Source organism: Miscanthus floridulus, chromosome 2 (assembly GCF_019320115.1).
Source record: "Miscanthus floridulus cultivar M001 chromosome 2, ASM1932011v1, whole genome shotgun sequence".
NCBI classification, from domain to species: Eukaryota; Viridiplantae; Streptophyta; class Magnoliopsida; order Poales; family Poaceae; genus Miscanthus; species Miscanthus floridulus.
Window position 1 is genome coordinate 17444363 of NC_089581.1, and position 18143 is coordinate 17462505.

At 48.5% G+C, this 18143-nt stretch overlaps 2 protein-coding genes and 1 long non-coding RNA gene across 3 annotated transcripts; 1 reads left to right on the forward strand and 2 right to left on the reverse strand.

Moving 5' to 3' along the window:
- Positions 1–3942: 3942 nt before the first annotated feature.
- Positions 3943–4810, reverse strand: LOC136518636 (uncharacterized). Its single transcript, XM_066512313.1, has one exon. It carries the CDS (start codon positions 4625–4627, stop codon positions 4259–4261), a length of 369 nt encoding a protein of 122 aa, XP_066368410.1. The 5' UTR covers positions 4628–4810; the 3' UTR covers positions 3943–4258.
- A 2991-nt stretch (positions 4811–7801) lies between these two features.
- Positions 7802–10748, reverse strand: LOC136518663 (uncharacterized). Its single transcript, XR_010774592.1, has 4 exons — positions 10639–10748; positions 10344–10493; positions 9713–9769; positions 7802–7927 (listed from the first exon to the last, which is right to left on the reverse strand). It is a non-coding gene; the product is annotated as an uncharacterized lncRNA (long non-coding RNA).
- Positions 10749–10983: 235 nt separating this feature from the next.
- LOC136518647 (small ribosomal subunit protein eS27) lies at positions 10984–12788 on the forward strand. The gene is made up of 4 exons (XM_066512322.1): positions 10984–11113; positions 11210–11311; positions 11755–11783; positions 12439–12788. The coding sequence occupies exons 1-4, from the start codon at positions 11111–11113 to the stop codon at positions 12563–12565; spliced, it is 261 nt and encodes an 86-aa protein (XP_066368419.1). The 5' UTR covers positions 10984–11110; the 3' UTR covers positions 12566–12788.
- Positions 12789–18143: the final 5355 nt, after the last annotated feature.

Consider the following 18143-nt stretch of genomic DNA (forward strand, 5'->3'; position numbering starts at 1 on the left):
GGTTCGCTCCATCACATCGGAAGCTTCTGCATTCCTTTGTAATAATGTGGCTTCCCAAACAATCTTCTGTTGCTGTCAGTGAGGCACGGTGCAGCTTTTGCTATGCATCAGTTTGACTGGGATCGGATCACATTATAGTCACATACTTTGCTCTGAAGGAAGCGATGACTCAAGACTCAGGAAATGGTTCGGGCTAAAAAATTGTCGACGTGTTACGTGTGCACGACCGCGACCTGCTCACTGTCTGCACTCCTTTCAGCTCCATTATCTAATTCTGCTACGCTTGCGATTGCAGGCTACATATAGGCTCGGTTCGCTGAATCAATTCTACTTTTTTAGGTATGGAACAGTGTTTACTCTCGTAACAAATCAGCCGTAGGAGTGATAAGTCCTGCCGAACAGAGATTGTTCAAACAGTCTGTTTCGTATCGCCAATAACAGGTGCTTGGAGGCTGGCTTTTCCAAGTAAAGGTAACACTAGCTCGTACTATTATTTTTGTGAGTGCTGCAGCTTCTTGTCAAAGAACATTGTAGGCTCGATCAGGAGGGTATGCCTGAGGTATGCAGCCTGTTTGTTTCGGCTGAAAGGATCGTGGATTATTACTGCTGGCTAATTTGGTGTGAGAGACAAATATTGTTCTGGCTTATAATCCACGATCGTTTACGACCAAGCGAACAGGAGAGCCGTCAAAACTCAAAAGCATGCATGCACTTTCTTCATGCTATTACAGAAAAGCATGCCTCGAGTCTTCAGATCAGACAGGCTTGCCGCAAATACATTATCACCTCGGAACCTGATCAGCCTTTTGGAAATCCACACATTTATCCGATGATGAGTTCAGACGGTGGTAGAGTAATAGATAGCGCTACAGTTGTGTGAAGTGCAGGAATTCAGAACCAGCACAGTGTTGGTCCCAAGTGTATGGTCAAATTCAGAAGCAGCACAGTCACGTTGTCGACGTCAAGACGTAAATTTAGAGAGCGCTTAGTTTCCTCGTTGTTAATATCAGTCTTGACTGTCACTACTATGCTTTTATGTCGTAGTGTGAGTCATAATCAATTGCCCATACTACTCCCACTCCATCAACTGGGTTGATTAACAAACAGCAACCCGTCGCAAAAAGTATGTTCAGACGTTCTCTTAGACATGACCAAGGCATATTTTTCCCATGAAAATGTGGCCACCTTTCCTTGTCTAGTCCATGGCTAGCCAGGTGTAGGAAAGCAGTTGCCACTCATAGCAATATGTTGTCCCTAGTACGTCGTCTAGCTATTTCATTTTCCAAACAATGGAGATGCATGGGTCAGGTGTCATGGCCGCGCGCGGACTGGCGGTGGTTGAGAACCGCTAGTCGAGGATAAACCTGTGGAACTTCAATTTCTTTCAAAAAGATCCAGGAGCATAAAAAATGGAAAAAAAAGAGAAAGAGATTGGGATCTCAGTCTATGGCTCTATATATGCGTGCGTGTCTCTACGCCTCTCCGAGAACGAGGGATCACATATATTTCTGCATGAGCGCTGAGAGCGAGAACTCTGAAAACAACCGATGAAATTCTCACGAACGAAGAAGCCAAACGCCCGGTTTTGCCCAAGATGCTCTTTGTATGCGGACGATGCAGCCATATTTGCAAACCCGAACGTTACAGAGTTGAAGAATGTTTAAAAATACTAAAGTTCTTCGGAGAATGCTCGGAGCTAAAAATTAACATGGAGAAGACGGAGATCTTTCCGATAAGCGTAGAGCCCGACTTAATACCTTCACTCATCCAGAATTTCCTGAAAAAATTGGAACTTTTCCAGGAAAATACCTTGGGCTACCACTTCACATAAGGAAGCTAAGGAAAATTGAATTCTAGCCGCTAGTAGATAAGATAGGAGCCAGGCTGTTGGGATAGAAAGGAAAATTATTGTCAACCTCTGGAATGGAAACATTAGTAAAAACAGTTCTTTCCTCCATTCCAACCTACCACTTTACAGTTTTTCAGGCGCAGAAAGGGGTGCTCAAAAGGATTGACAGATTGCGCCGCAGTTTCCTTTGGCGCGGTGAAACTCCAGAAAACGTTACCGGGAGACATTCACTTATAAACTGGCCCACCACTTGCCTCCCAAAGGAAAAGGGGGGGGGGGGGGGGGATTGGTATCATGGATTTAGAGAAGATTCACAAGAGCTTTGAGGTTGAGATGGCTATGGTTCAAGTGGAAACAAAACGAAAGAGCATGGACAAACCTGGAAGTCCCATGCAACAAGACCGATCATGAGCTTTTCGACGCATCAACCGTAGTAAATATTGGCAATGGAAAAACAGCTTTGTTCTGGACTTCGTCATGGATTAACGGCGCTTCGGCAAAAACAATCACGCCTAGCTTGTTTCAGAAGACGCACATGAAGAAGATTTCAGTGCAAAAGGCTCTAGAAAATAACAGATGGATTGACCACATATATCCTCCGAATTCACATGCAGAGGTCTCTGAATTTGCCGACCTTTGGGAGGCCATCAAGGATACGCAGTTGATCGATAATATGGAAGACGATATAAGATGGCATTGGACAGAAAGTGAAGAGTACACAACAAAAAGCGCTTATGAAATTCAGTTCCAGGGGACCTTTTCCAAGCTCAGAATTATGCCAATTTGGAAGGCCAAGACGGAACCGAAATGCAGATTCTTCGCATGGACACTAATGCACAAAAAAATTCTGACCGCAAACAACTTGATGAAGCGAGGATGGACGGATGACCCCATATGTAAACTATGTACAGATGACCAGGAGACACCAACGCACCTATGTAAAGATTGCCCTTTCACGAAGGAAGTGTGGGAGTTGATCAAGATATGGTTCAGTTTAACTAACCTAAGCTCCATAAGCACAACTGGGTCGCTTCATAATTACTGGTGAAGATGTAGGAGAAAAGTTGACAAAAATCAAAGACTGCGCTTCGACGGGATCATAATCTATTTTTGGTGGAATATCTGGAAAGAGGGGAATAAGCGAACTTTCCAACAAAAAAGTTTGAGCCCAAGACAAATCGTAAGTTTGTGCAAAGATGATATAAGTCAGTTTTCTTTGACGACGTCTCCAATTCATAATATGGCGAACTAGCAGTGGACCTCTTCTTTAGTTGTGCCAGTATTCTTGTTTTCGGAGTATCCCTAGTCTCAGTCTTTTTACTTGTTTTTTTTCGTACAATTGTTTTTTCTGCCGTTTTACTGGTTTCCGTTTTGATTAGCAGGGGACGCTGGATGTAAATAGACAGTTTGCCCTTTTTTTCTCTTTATATCGTCTAATAAAATCCACGTCAAAGCTTTTGCCGTCCTTACGCGATCTCTATCGTGGACGGATTCCCGGGTAAAGACGTACGAGCGAGGAAGAGATTCTGCTCAAATCAATAGAGATGATATGTTGTTGAGCAGTGCAGAAATCGTGGAAGAAAGTCCGCAAAGGAACGAAGCACGTTGCATTCAGACGACGAGGTAGGCAGGAAGCGGCCATGGGAGCGACAGAGACAGCACCGGAGCAGGAGCCCAAGCATCCAAGCGCCGATACGGGCCGCTAGGTCGTGATCCAACGGCCGAGGTTCAGGAAGCATGTGCTTGTCCGCTGGCTTGCGGATTCTTGGTGGTGCCGCAACACGAGTGGGGGTGTAAGGCAAAGAGTGCGATTCCTGGGAAAAATCGTGTTCACGACGTCGCACGTATGCCATGGCTACCAGCAGTCCAGCCTACCATCCAGATTCCAGAACGCCCGATCGGAGCGGATCGGCTGCGCTACGGCAGGTCGGCAGCGGCGCTCACTGTTCGGCGCCGCCGTCCGAAGAGAGTCTCACGGAAAATCGCGCGCGTTCTAAAGATCGCATCGTCGTCGCCGGAGAAGACGGCGGTGCTCGAGTTTAATTCCTAGCTTATTCGAAACCATGAACCACCAGTTCGTTTGATATATCCGATGCATAAACGCCTTTTGATTTCTCAATTGATCAAACTAAGCCATCATATCAAAGGCTTGATTGGTGGTCCGATCCTTACATATATGTACATACTGGATCAAAAATAAAACTTACATAGAGAAGCTGCGAAGACCCACGGCGGTCTAGCTAGTAGTCAAGACTCAAGAACGCCGGTACCAGTGTCCTAGGGCGCATAGCAAGTTGTCGATCGAGGAGACGAAAGGAACGCGAAGCCTGGGTGCGCACCTCAGTCAAAGAGACCCAAGCGCATGCAGCGCCGTCGCCTCGGCCCCGGCCCGCAGCACGATCGTGCATATCAGAGGCCGACGGACACCGGCGAGGCGGAGGCGCGGTGGTGTCCGGGGCCCCTGGGCGACGACGACGCGGCCTTCTTCCAGGACGCGGTGCGCAGCATCTGGCGCATGCCCTCGGCGACGCGGCCCGCGGGCCCGCCGCGGCTCTTGAGCGTCCGGCAGATGGCCATGTGCGCGCGCACGGCCTCCTCCACGTCGGGCGGCGCGGCGCCGGCTCCCAGGGCACACTTGCCGGCCTCGTACTTGACGGCCTCCGAGCACAGCCCGCACAGCCACCTGCCCCCGAAGTAGCCCCGCACGCCGCCGATGTACTCGCCCGTGCACTCCTCCTCCAGGCCGCAGCACTCGCAGCTGACCGCCTCCACCTCCATGGCCACAGCCCACGTATGACGACGTATCGATGTTCTTGCTTGCGAGGTGCGAGGATCAAAGATATCCGAGAACTGAAGATCGAATCGGCAGCAAATTAATTAGAGTCGCTCGATCGAGATGTTCTTGCTTGCGAAGCGGAGCTATGCGCTAGCTGTGGTGCTTCTCCGCTTGGGCTGGCTACCTTGACGTGTTTATATGGTGTTGGCCGGCCTCCCGGGGAAGGAGAAGAGGGAGGGGCGGCTCTGCTACAGCGCCTGACGCCGACGCTTGCATGGCACCCGTCGCTGTCCGGCGACCGGCGCAATTAACCGTATTGTTTTCGCCGGAAAAAGACGGCATTTTTTTGGCACATGGAAGGGCGCCATCAGGATCAGGTGATGAAATGCATGGCTGGCCATTTTCTCACTCTCGCAACTATTCTCACGTAGCGTAAGTACTACTGCACGTAGCAGATGAGAGTCGTACGCACAGGACAGGCTGCCGGATCGTGCCCTCGACAACAGGGAACAGAGAAACACACCCAGACTGTTTCGTATAGGAGTAAGAGTACCTGCTGCTAGTAGTATTTAGTCTTCCGATTTTCACTAGCCTTTCACACTGACGGTAGGTTCAGACGCAAGTCGAAATGACTCCGAAACCGCCAGGGCTGAGCTCCGCTGTATGATCATAATCGTGTCATTATGATTCATTGGCCACGCATGCATGGCTATTGTACATGATAGCACTTTGTCAAAGTCGACCTCTAGATAATCACCTTTGGTCAAAGTATGACGGAATTATGTGGTCGCTGCCCTTGTTCGCAGGAAAAGGGCCGGGCCAGCTTCTGGGTGCTGAAATGTTCTCCCATGCATGCCCTTGCTTGCTTGCTTGTCCAAAAGGGTGTGGAATCTAGCTCGTCAAACGTACTACAAACTTTTGAAAAAGTTTGGCCGACATATCTTCAATTGGAATTGATCAAGCATGCATGCATGCAAATTAAAAGTCTGCTGCAGCAGCAATGAAGCATCATCGCCGCGCCGGCCGGCTATACACATGCTGAGCTATCAGTATGTACTTCAGTATGGCCAACAAATGCTATACCGAAAAAAAAATGCTATACCGTGTAGCTGGCAATGGCACCTAGCGCTGCAGGGAGGACAGGACAGCACAGACAGCCCATGGATATCAGATCAGGTCGTCAGACTCGCGACTCGTAGATGCGACCAAGGTCCGATGCCCTGAACCGGCCGGGCACGACGATGATGAGCAGCGGACCGGCCGGCCGGCGATGGCGAGATGCGGCCACGGGCACCATTTGTCGGCTGACACTTGGCAGCAGATGCTATAGTATAGACAGTGCAGGTTGGTTGCAACAGTTCACCAAACCCTTTATCCTTGTACTGTTTTTTTTTCGAATTACACGTACGCAAACTCTATCCCTATGAGCATCTTCGAAAGACTGTGTCAGTCTATCTTGAGATTGACGAAGTCACCATAGACGCCTCGCTGACGATGGGTACATCGCCTACCACTGAATGCACAACGTCGTTAAATCCTGTAATAAATTCAGAAAAATACGAACACCGATGCCAAGTCGATGACTTAAATCCGGATAAGCATCCATCACAAAAAAAAACCTAAACAACTGAGCTAGGCTCAGTTCACATCCTTGTACTATTGTTGTTGTACACGACCTCCGCCGTGCCCCATCTTGCGTAGCCGCGTAGGGCTAGTTGCTCGATTCATTGTATCGGTCTAGAGACAGAAGAGAGTTATCGAGTTAGATCGATGGACTCATCACGTACTCGTCTCACCGAACCCTTGCTACGAGAGGAAGAGGAGGATACATCGTATCGTATCTCTCTCTAGTCGGCTTCGCCTCGCCTCGCATGTATCGATCAGGTGACATGGCGCTGCAATGCTGCATCCATATCCATGGACGCGGTGCTCATACGCTTAGCCCATCCTTGAAGCTAGCTAGCGATCGGCATCATCGCCCCTGGCGTCGGGTCGGGACGTCGGGTCTCGTCGCCGATCGGGGACACGGCCAAGTCCAGGTGCCGGGGGGTCACTCACTCACTGTGACAGATGCTTGGCCGAGCGGCTGCAAGAGGTAGCCCCCGCACCACCGGAACGGTCGTGGCTGTGTCATGCATTCTCTCATCTCACGTACGCCCGGTAATTGGCAGCATCTGCAGCTGTTGATGATCTCCGCCTGTCTCTGGCACGTCACCGGCGCCGGGCGTTCCGTCAGGATGCCTTGGCTCTGACTCTGAATGAATACGGTGCACAGTGGCTGGACGTGACTAGCCGACAGAACTCTGCGATGAGCCGAGACTGCCTACACGCAGCGCGCCAACAAGTTGTCCGCGTCCGCGTCCGGTCCCTCACTCCCTCGTCGTGAAAGCACCTGACACCTGACCGGCAGACATGTATGGCCGTGGGAAACGCCTTCCCCAGTGGATATCTCGTGTCCTGTTGTCACGTACTCGCGTCCTATCTGTCAGCTTGCACAGTGCAGGAACTTGTGTGCTGTGTCTACATGTATATCGGTTCGGATAGGTTCTGGGATGCAGATTGCGGTTGTGTTTCCCGCAGAAGAGTGACTAACCAAATAACACCGAATTTATCTGCAAAAGTTACATTCAGGTCATCGTGACCCTCTTCTCCGAAGTTCTGCAATTGAAAACATTGCAACGAATTCTTATTCAAAATAAATTCTCTAAAGTGTGGATTTCGTACTCAAAATACGCAGGACATGGTCTTGCCACCCAGGCGAGGTTATCTTCTTTGGTCCTGTTCGCTTGTCTTATAATCCGTACTTTTCAGTTTGTTTTTTCAGTCGGAACAATGTTTTTCTCTCATAATAAAGCAGCCGAAACAGTGTTTCGGCTGGTTTCAGCGAAGCGAACGGGGCCTTCATATAGACTCAGCTTCTCATGCCCTCACCCTTCGCATGGCAATCACTGTCCAGATAGATCTTCCATGCTAGCTGCAGCCTGGGAGCATTTTGAACTCCTTCATGTAAACTGTTCTTGATTTTATTAATACATTGCTAGTTATTTTAAAAAAAAGAAACTCATGGTAACACATGAGATAATTAACCATGTCGAAACGCAAATGCAATTTTCCATGTATTGAAATTTAAACTAAAGGTTCAACGTAGACTAAAATTCAAGTCTTCCATTACATGCTAGTCAGTCACATAACCCAACAGAAAGGCCACTGTCTGTTAGCTGCTCTAATCTTCTTCCTGGTCCTGGGGAGGCTAAGCTAGACGGGCCACCAGCTTTTCTTTTTGTTCTCCAAAACCGGCAACTCTGCAGCAACAGATAATAACGAAATCAACCACTCAACAAACATGATTAAAAAAATACTAAATGGTGCTGGATATCTGGAGTTGTAGAGCACCTCAGCCCAAAAACTCAATCATATAACTGTAACGACAAGACTTTAGATAGCCAAAGGACGCTCACTTCTGCCCATCAACAAAAACAACCATGCAGAAATATGTCCAAGAAAAAAAAAGCTTTACTAAGGCATACAATACTCAATTTTGATGTGAGGGCAGCCAGCTAAGTTTCACTGTGAAGTCCGTAAAATATTTGTTGAATCTAGTATACAAACTCGATAACATTCAATTTGGAAAATAAACACTAACTCTTCTGGATTTCTCAAAAACTGGAAGAATCTCAATGTAACATGTATCTCTGAATGATGTCAGAATGAAAATCTTTACACTGTACTGCAAAAGCCAGTTCAGGCACTTGAGTTTCATATGATATATATGGCCCCGTTCGCTGGTCTGAAACTTGGCTGAAACTGGCTGGTTTTGTGAGAGAGAAACACTGTAGCGGCTGGTTGATGAATAGTGTTCTGTGAGGGTGTTCAGCGGGCTGGTAAAACCAGCGAACACGCCCATACAATCAAAAGGGACCAGTAGGCAGTAGCACACTACGATCCCAGTCCCAGAAAAATAAACAAGACAGACAGACTCCTTTGAAAAGTTTGTTCTCCGATGAAAGAAATTCTAATATACTCCTAGTTCTCATACTAGGCACTAGCCATGCAGTGCAATTCTGACAATGTACGACCAATCAGCTTGCAAACACATAACAGAGACAGCATGCTAGCAGAAGAAACCAAATTGTAAAAGATACTTGAAACAACAGGAACATTGGACAGAAGGATCAACCAATTACATGAACAGCAACTGTGATGCCATGGTACAGTATTTTTCTCTCGCAACAAATCAGCTCCAGCCGGCTTATTAGCCGCAGCGAACAGCACCATGGCTGAAACAAACCTAGTCTTTTCGAAAATATTAACCTGCTTCAGCACTTGTTGCCAAACAAATCTGTGATGTTCAGAAGTGTGGCAAAATTGATCTGACAGCGCTTGAAACTGTTTAAGATACCACACAAAACAAATAGATACTGTGAGATGGCATCATGCAAAAGCCCCACAGGCCCGGCCCTGGGGCAGGGCGTGCGCCAAGTGGTGCAGGCGCCCTGGGCCCTAAACGCTAAGGGGCCCACTGGTATGCGCTATGTATATATACATGTATGTATTACTATATATGTATAGCAGCTTAGGCTCTGACAAAAAGTAAACGGGTGGCAGAAGCAGACCACTCATCTGCTAGCGTTCATGATGCCGATGCTGTCTCACCATTCGCTGGCATTTAGGCCAAGGCGCCACCCGCCCGCACAAGGACGATCACAATTCTCTTTGTACGCAATGATGACTTTACTCTTCTTCGTTTTTCTCATGCAACTAGCCAAGATGCCGCGACAGATACCTTCTCTGACGGGCCACAACAAACCATATGCCGATAGACGCACGCGGCACACCCCATCGCCAGATCACCCACCGCGCCGGCCATCACTGCTAGAGATTGTACTGTACTGTAATTTATTGTTAGTTTTAGTTACTAATTGTTCAATTCCTATAAATTTCAGCACTATCACGTAATCAAGAAAGTTGTCTCAAGTGAGATTAAATGGTTTGACCTACAAAATTAATTGCAACACAATAAGAGAATAAGTCCAAATTTATGCTCCATTGATGCAGCTGCCAATCAGTGCAAAGAACAGAAGACATACTCGTATTTTGAAGTCCCTGTCAACAGTAGCAATGAACCGCCCATCTGGTGAAAACTTCTGCGATCCCAAGCAAATGATAAAGTATGGTTATACATGACATGAAAGGAGCGACAAATAAAACTGAAGGGTAGCGGACTTTGTGGGTTTGCCAATAGACATATTCACTACTAAAATAAATGTAGGACGTACAAAGCCATAGCACAGGTAATATAGAATTTAGAATTTGTTCAGACCATGCTAGTGATGATACTGCAATAGTGACCAAGAATTGACACAGGTTTGTCATCAACTGAAACCTGCTCTGCACTATCTTCCTGCAAAGTGACAAACCAAACAACACCAAATTTATCTGCAAAAGTTACTTACAGGTCATCGTTGCTAATAGCAACTGCACTGACCCACTTCTCGGAAGTTCTGTAATTGAAAACATTGCAACAAATTCTTATTCAAAGTACATTCTCAAAAGTGCGAAATTCATGGACAGAACTATTTAATGAATATGGCTTTTTAGTCAAATAATGTTTGCAATGGAACAGAGTCCAAGAATACAGATACTGCAAACTTAAAGCCCATTGTTTTGGTGCCAATTTTGTTATTCGCAATGAGAACAGAAGAGCAGAGAGTGGCTTACATAGTCCAGATGCAACGCCACGAATCAGTCTTCCAAACCTTCACGAACAAAGCTCCACTCACACAGAAGCAAATAGCTCTTATAGCTCTTATAGTATCTGAATGAGAACGGTCACCACAATCATCTGACAATGAAACTGAATGACCAGCCCTGGGGGAACAGAGTAAAATTTCCATCAACTGAAATGCAAAGAATAGGTGCTCCACTTCTCAATGGAACATGTGAATTCAGGATTCAACGATATAAAACTAAGCACACAGGACCTGATAATTTCATCAGTAACAATTTACACAACCTGACTCTTCAGCCGCCGTGTCCTCCATTGCAGCGGCAGCGGCAGCCGCAAGATAGGATTCGAATCGAGCGCGACGGAGGAGGCGGGGAGGGACCTGAGCCAAAGAGTTGTTTTTTAGCTTTTTTAGGGTTCACGGCCAGTTCGCTCGTGGGGCCCAGAGATCAGTGTCATGACTCATGAAAGAGTTGTAGGCTTGCAGCCCAAGGGCAAAGGCCTACTTGGTTTGTTGGTCTTGGGCCTCCACGAACACCATCTCTGTCCGACTGCCCAATCCCACGGAAGGCCGAGATGAACGCAGCACCTTGATGAACGCCTCAGATTCGCCACCCAACACGGCCACACCTATATAAAGTATCCCACACTCCGCTCTCGTCTTCCTCCCCGCCGCCACCACGCGCTCGCCTTCGCTCTCTCTGTCTCCCTTCCTCCATAGGCGCAGGCCAGGAACGCCCAAGGCGACCGCATCTCCAAGATGGTACGCTCCCTGTTCCGATCCGCATATTCATTTCGGTTTTGCTGGTTGCTCTTCGATCTAATGATATTACGCATGCTTTCTTGGAAATCGGAGCAGGTGCTGCAGAACGACATCGACTTGCTCAACCCGCCGGCAGAGCTTGAGAAGCTAAAGCACAAGAAGAAGCGCCTCGTCCAGTCCCCCAACTCCTTCTTCATGGTATACCTGTTCATGCCCTTTTCTAATTCTGCGTGATGGGGTGTTGCAAATCATGCCCTAAAGAGACCCAACGAATGTATCATTGGAATTTAGTTTTGGCAAAATAAAAACCTGAACCTAATAGGGTGATTTGGTTTGGAAGAGAGTCCAGAAATAGGATTTAGTATCGATAACTACATAAAAAAATACTTCCAACAAAGCAACAAGACAGCTTAACTGCTCTTGTTTGCCATGTAACATACATGTAGTCAAGCTGGATGCTATAGGTTATGCATAATTCATCATCAAATAAGTTGTGTTTATAAGAGAGCTATAATGTGAAAACAGAAATGAAAATGAATCTTAAAGTTACATGTATCGACTTATATCAATATTAATATTAGTCGTGTCTGCTCTTGTGCCTGATTGGAGACTGACTCTAAACATGTTTTTTGTGTGTGCAGGATGTCAAGTGCCAGGGCTGTTTCAGCATGTAGGTGTTCATGATCCTTGCTCCTTTTTTGTTTTTGGTTACTACAAATGCAATTGATATAGACGCTGTGTCATTCCATTTATCCATTGCTGATTGCTGCTGTGATCTCCGAATCTTGTGTTACTGGTTTTCCATTGACAGTTTAGCTTGCTCAGTTTACTAGTAGGGTTGTGATTACTACTAGCTAGTTAAAATATGAAAATTCTTGGTTCAGTTATAACGTTGTATCTTGATTTCTTAAAATTTCATACCCCCTGGGTCCCCAAAAGAATGCAATTCTCACTTCCTGAATACATAGGACAACAAAGTTGTTTATAGATGGAGATGGAAACAGTTAATGTTTGACTCCTGTTTTTGTTTGTTTCTCACCTGACCGGTACGAGTACAATTGTTCTGTTTAAATGTTGGATAATTTATATTGTGCAACGTTACACCTCGCTGCTTTATTTGCTGCAATTTTGCAAGTGTAGCTGGTTTGATCATGTTGTGTACGAGTTCTAATTTACATGTGACCACTAAGCTTTACTGCAATTATCTGTGATCTTTAAACCTTATCCTTTGTTGAAAGGTTATTATGGTTGTATAGCTTTTGTGATATCAGCATGCTGAACAAATCAAATGTTTGCTGTATCTTACAAAGTTTTTGTGATTGCAGAACCACTGTGTTCAGCCACTCCCAGACTGTGGTTGTGTGCCCAGGCTGCCAAACTGTTCTCTGCCAACCTACTGGTGGGAAGGCCAGGCTCACTGAGGGGTGCTCCTTCCGTCGCAAGGGCGATTAGATCCAGCTGTCTTTTAATGGGAGAGAGGAGTGAAATTTGCTGTTTTACTACCTTCCCATGATATGTACTTGTTGAGGATTTTGTTGATTATTATGGCTGTTTAGCATGCCCTGGCAATGCTTTTGTAAACGTGCACTTTGCTTGAGCTTAGTGACATCTACTAAGGTGCTGTTTGGTTTTGCCAAGGGAGCGGCAATGGTAGTGAAATCAGTTGCTGGCGTTATTTGTTGGGGTTTAACTGAGTGTCATTTGTTTAGTTGCCTTGTGTAATGGATTCAATTTAACAACTGCGGTCTCTAGCCGAATGCAGCGTTGACTCTCAGCGTCATATTGATCTGTAGCAGTTAACGGTCATTTGGATAGGAGAGAGAAAAGACGTAGCATTGTTATCCGGAGTTCCCTGTAGGTTTTTTAAATCAAAACAGCAGCTAAAGAGAAATTTCCTACACTATTCTTATGGTTCATTTAGTCCTGTGAACCCAATGCCTTAACATGTGGTAATTTCATTCAGTATTGTTGGTGTTTTGAATCACCTGATAGTAAATTTCTAGTTTGCACGTCTGACCCGCATGGCTGTGTCATGTCGTCCCGAAGACACGTTGACTGGCATCGAGCTCGCGTCGTCGAGACAACGAGCTTTCCGTTTGTTGCACCGCTGCGCGCTCGAGTAGCGTGCGGATCTCGCGGTGGGCCCGACGGTCTTCGGGTGTTGTGGGCTCCGGGAACCTTCGGAGTAGGGCCTCCGCGACAACTATGTTCTGACTTGTCCGGGCGAAGTGCAGGAGGCCTCCGTCATCCTCGATGATCCTCCGGATTACATCGCGGGCGATGGCGCGTGCACGACCACCATCCTCGCGATGCTCGATCTCGTGTTCGAGCTCCGCGCGCTCCTGCTCCAGCTGGAGTCGCGCATCCTCGAGCTCCTGATGGCACGCCCTTAGTTGTTCCACCTGCATGCGGGGAAGGCCCCCCCCCCCCCCCCCCCCGCATCTTCTTCGACTTCGTCGTCGAAGTCGTTCGATGGGATATCTCCTCCCTCATGGACGCTTTCGACGCGTCCCTCAGGGGTTCCTGTCATAAAACATTCTCACGAGGGGTGATGGCTCCCCCTACTGGAGTCAGAGTCAGAGATCGACTCTGAATCTCCCGCGAGAAGGTCGTGGAAAGACTCCGCGACGTAATCGGCCATTCCCACGAATTCGTCATCCGTGGGAGGCGGGTACATGCGCTGTACCGCGAGGTGACCAACGGTCCTTGCGGCATTGCGCAGACCGAACGGGAACGCTGTCGGGGCGTCCCTGGTGAGATATTCGGGGGAGAGCGGCTCCCCTCCGGCAAGCTACTTTATGACATTGGCGAAGGAGAAGGTGAGGTAGCGCACATCCTCCTGGGACAGTCAGGATCCCAGGAAGGCGTCGAGCTGGCGCTCCAGCCTCCCATAGTCAAAGCCAAGGAGTTGGTCGCTCCCGGGGACACGGGCCTCTGGTGCGCGCAGCTGCAGCTTCTCGAGGGCTTCGACGGTTGCGTTGAGGCCGGTAGAGCGAAGAAGTTGGACGGGGGCAGGAGCCCACACCAGCTCTCCCTCCGCGGTGACGATGAAGTCCAGGCTCCCGAAGCGCACGCGCGTGCCCAGGACCCAGCTAACGCCGTGGCTAGCCATCCGTGGCCTGTTGTGGACGACGAGACGCGCAAAAGCCCCCTACCTAGCGCGCCAACTATCGGTGTTTCAAATCACCGGCTAGTAAATTTCTAGTTTGCGCATGTAACCCGAAGGACTGTGCTCGGAGGACACAAGGATTTATACTAGTTCGAGCGAAACATCCCTACGTCTAGTCTACTGCTGCTCGTATTACCAACACTTGATTTGTAGTAGGGGTTACAAACAGGCGAGAGAGGGAGAAGGTCCCAAGTCTCTGGTGAAAAGAGTGAGTCTGGTTGAGCTCTCTCTCTACTGTCGAGCGCCTAAGCCTTTAGCCGCTCAGACGTGTTAGATGTGTGGGAATGCCCCTCCCTCCCGTGGGGCGTCTTGCTTCCCCTTTTATAGATGAAGGGGAAGATGCATGTTACATCAGAGAGAGGGAGAGAGAGAGACGAGGAGAGGAAGGCTTCCCGGGATTGCGATGTCTTCCATCTCCTTTATGTGGGTCCCATGGCCGTGTAGATGATAACAGGGACGGCTCCACGTCACAGCCCTGTTTGTCACTAGCGCTGTACACGGGCATCGTCAGCTGGTCGTAGCGCTCCATTCTGTCTGAAAGGATCAAGATGCCCAAGAGGGGACGTGAATTGGGCTAATTCTAAATTTCTTTGCAAAAATTAAATCCTACGGTTAGCCCAATTAACCCCTTGTGCCTAGAAAGTGTTTCTAATTGTTCTACCGCACAAAGACTTGCAACCTAAGTTCCAATCCTACTCTAGCATGGTAATTCTATGAAAGTAAAGACAAGAATTGAAATGCTCAAAGTAAATAGAGAAGGAGGAACGCGGCGATGTTTTACCGAGGTATCGAAGAGTCGCCACTCCCCACTAGTCCTCGTTGGAGCACCCACGCAAGGGTGTAGCTCTCCCTTGATCCGTGCAAGGATCAAGTGCTCTCTACGGGTTGATTCTTCGACACTCCATCGCGGTGAATCACCCACAACCGCTCACAACTTGAGTTGGGTCATCCACAAGCTCTCTGGATGATCACCAAGCTCCCAATCACCACCAAGCCGTCTAGGTGATGGCGATCACCAAGAGTAACAAGCACGAACTCTCACTTGACCATGACAAGCCTAATGAGAAGGTGGATGCACACTTTGCTACTCTTGATCTTCACTAATGAGGGCTCTCTTTGGGATTCTCAAATCTCAATCACCTCACTAGGACCTTGCTCTTCTTGGCACTCTCTAAAGTGTTTCTCAGCTGTTGGAATGAGCAAAAGTACCCCCACACACGAGCGGAGGTTGAATTTATAACACCGGCTGAAAAACGAACCGTTATGTACCTCTACGGGGTGACCGGACGCTCCGGTCATGTTGACCGGATGCACCGATCAGTACACCCCAAACTCCAGTGGTTAAGTGTTGACCGGACGCTGGCCAGCGTCCGGTTAGCACTGACCGAACGCGTCCGGTCACATTTTCCCCTCACTGGAACCTTACTGATGTCGACCAGACTCTGGACCCCCAACGTCTGGTCACTTGCTGAGCAGCGTCCAGTCAGTAGCCGGAACCTGATTAGTGTCCGGTCAGTATTGACCGGACACGTCCGATCAGGATTCTCCCTCTCTGGGACCTTACTGGAGTCGACCGGACGCTGGCCCTTAGCATCCGATGACATGACCTCGCATCGTCCGGTCACTTCTAGATGCTTTCACCTTGGTCAAATGAACTAACCGGACCCTGAGCCAGCGTCCGGTCACACCGGAGCCAGCGTCCGGTTAGTATTTGACCCTCCGGTCACTTCCAACTCTTGATCATATGTGAATGAAGTTTGCTCCATTGGATTAAAGGGCTATTTTGGAGCTACCTAGTGCTAGTTTTAACAAGTGTGCACCACACCTAACTCACTAGACTCACCTAGGTCAAGCTACCCGTTCATACCCCCCTTAATAGTACGACCAAAGGAAAAACAAAGTCCTAAACTACTCTAAGTGCCTCTCCAACTCCAATCGACACTTAGAACTAGTCCATCCTTAACCTTGTCGTCCATCCTTTGAAAACTGAAACGATTTCCATCGTAGGGGCATGACAACCTTGATTGCCCATTCGATCTCCATTACCGTGACCTAACTTAATTGTTTCTGCAAAACACACATTAGTCACAGTAATCACGTATTATCATTAATCACCGAAACCCAACTAGGGGCCTAGATGCTTTCAATCTCTCTCTTTTTGGTGATTGATGATAATACTACCTTGAGTATGTGTGGGGGTATTAACCCCTATACCCTTACGGCTAAGCTTGGGCTGGCCCGGATCGATGGGACCGGTCCATCCGAAAGATGACGTGCGGCCCAGCCAACCTGGTTGGAGTCCCGTACAAGGAGTCAAGGTGGATTTGGCGATCAAGCAGGATCCTAGTCGGTTAGAATAGGAATTCTTATCCGGCCACATATGGCAATTGTAACTGACTAGGATTAGTTTCCAGATCTGTAACCCTGCCCCCCAGACTATATAAGGTGGGTAGGGGATCCCTCTAAAAAATATCTCTCATTGACATACAGCAATACAAATCAGACGCAGGACGTAGGTATTACGCCTTCTTGGCGGCCGAACCTGGATAAAACCTCGTGTCCGTCTTGCGTCACCGTCTTGTTTGTGGCTTGCGCATCTGTCTGCCGACAATCTACTACCTTGGGCATACCCCTAGGTAGACTACTAACCATATTCCATCGACAGTGGCGCGCCAGGTAGGGGGTGTGCGTACTGCTCTCCAAGCAAACAAGATGGTCATCTCCTCCGGCTCCATGGCTACACCGAGCGGCCTCATGTTCACCGTCGGCCAGATCACATGGACCACCGGCTCCGACGACTTCGTCGCCATGACCACGGAGAAGGCGTGGATTCAGTCTGCGCCGACCACTACTTCCTCTGCATCGGCTACGGCTCCGACCACGACGGATACGGCTCCGACCACGACGGATCTGGCTCCGACCACAGTACATCTGGCTCCAACCATGCCTACATCGTTTTCAGCCACACCGACAACCCATCATCCGCTTCCCCGCTACAAAGGGGAACAGATCGACAACACCGACCTGCTCGATTCCATCGATCGGGTCGGCATCAAACTCGCTGAAACCCTAGCTCTGGTAAGTACGATTCAAAGTCAACCTAATGAGCAGGTAACCGCTTCCCACAACAGATCTACCCGACCAGCTCGGACCAGTCGTCCTACATGACTTGGTACAGATCTCGTGGTCATATCTACTCCTGAGGGGCGCTCCGCTCGTCACCAGCCAGTCTTCGCGATGTGTCTTCAACTCTCTGAGTACGAAGCCTTGACGGGGAGACACCAGGCCTAGCCCTACGGCTTGTGAAACGCTGCCTCCAGCTATGCGTATAACTTACAACGCCGGTTGCATCTGTGTCCTATACACCGACCTCAGCCGAAGCCACGCAACTTCATCAACATGGTCTGGATTGAAGATTATCAAGAAGGATCCGTCCACATAGTCCGAGAGGGCGACTCCAGCTCCTCGTCTGGCATCACATCTAATGCATCTGTCCACACCGAGCTTCAGCATCACGTAGATGAAGGCGTCAAATACGATCTGGATCTCCCAGACCACGCCCCGAGTTTCCCCCAATTTCCGTCTTTCCCGCCAAGATGAGGGGATTTGATCCATGTTGTTAGCAATGATGAGCCGCCAGCAGTTGGCGAAACAGAACAAGAAAGAACTGCTCGTGAAGCACGCAATATTGACCGGTTTAATCGCCGACAGATCGAAGCTGAAGCAGACCAGGAGGCACGACGCATAAGGGTCCAGCCACGTGACCTCAACAATGCTTTCGACTGGGTGGGGGACAAACAAGTCTTCAAGACTCCGAGCGCCAACATAGCCGTCGCCATGGCGACAATGCAGCGGCTACCC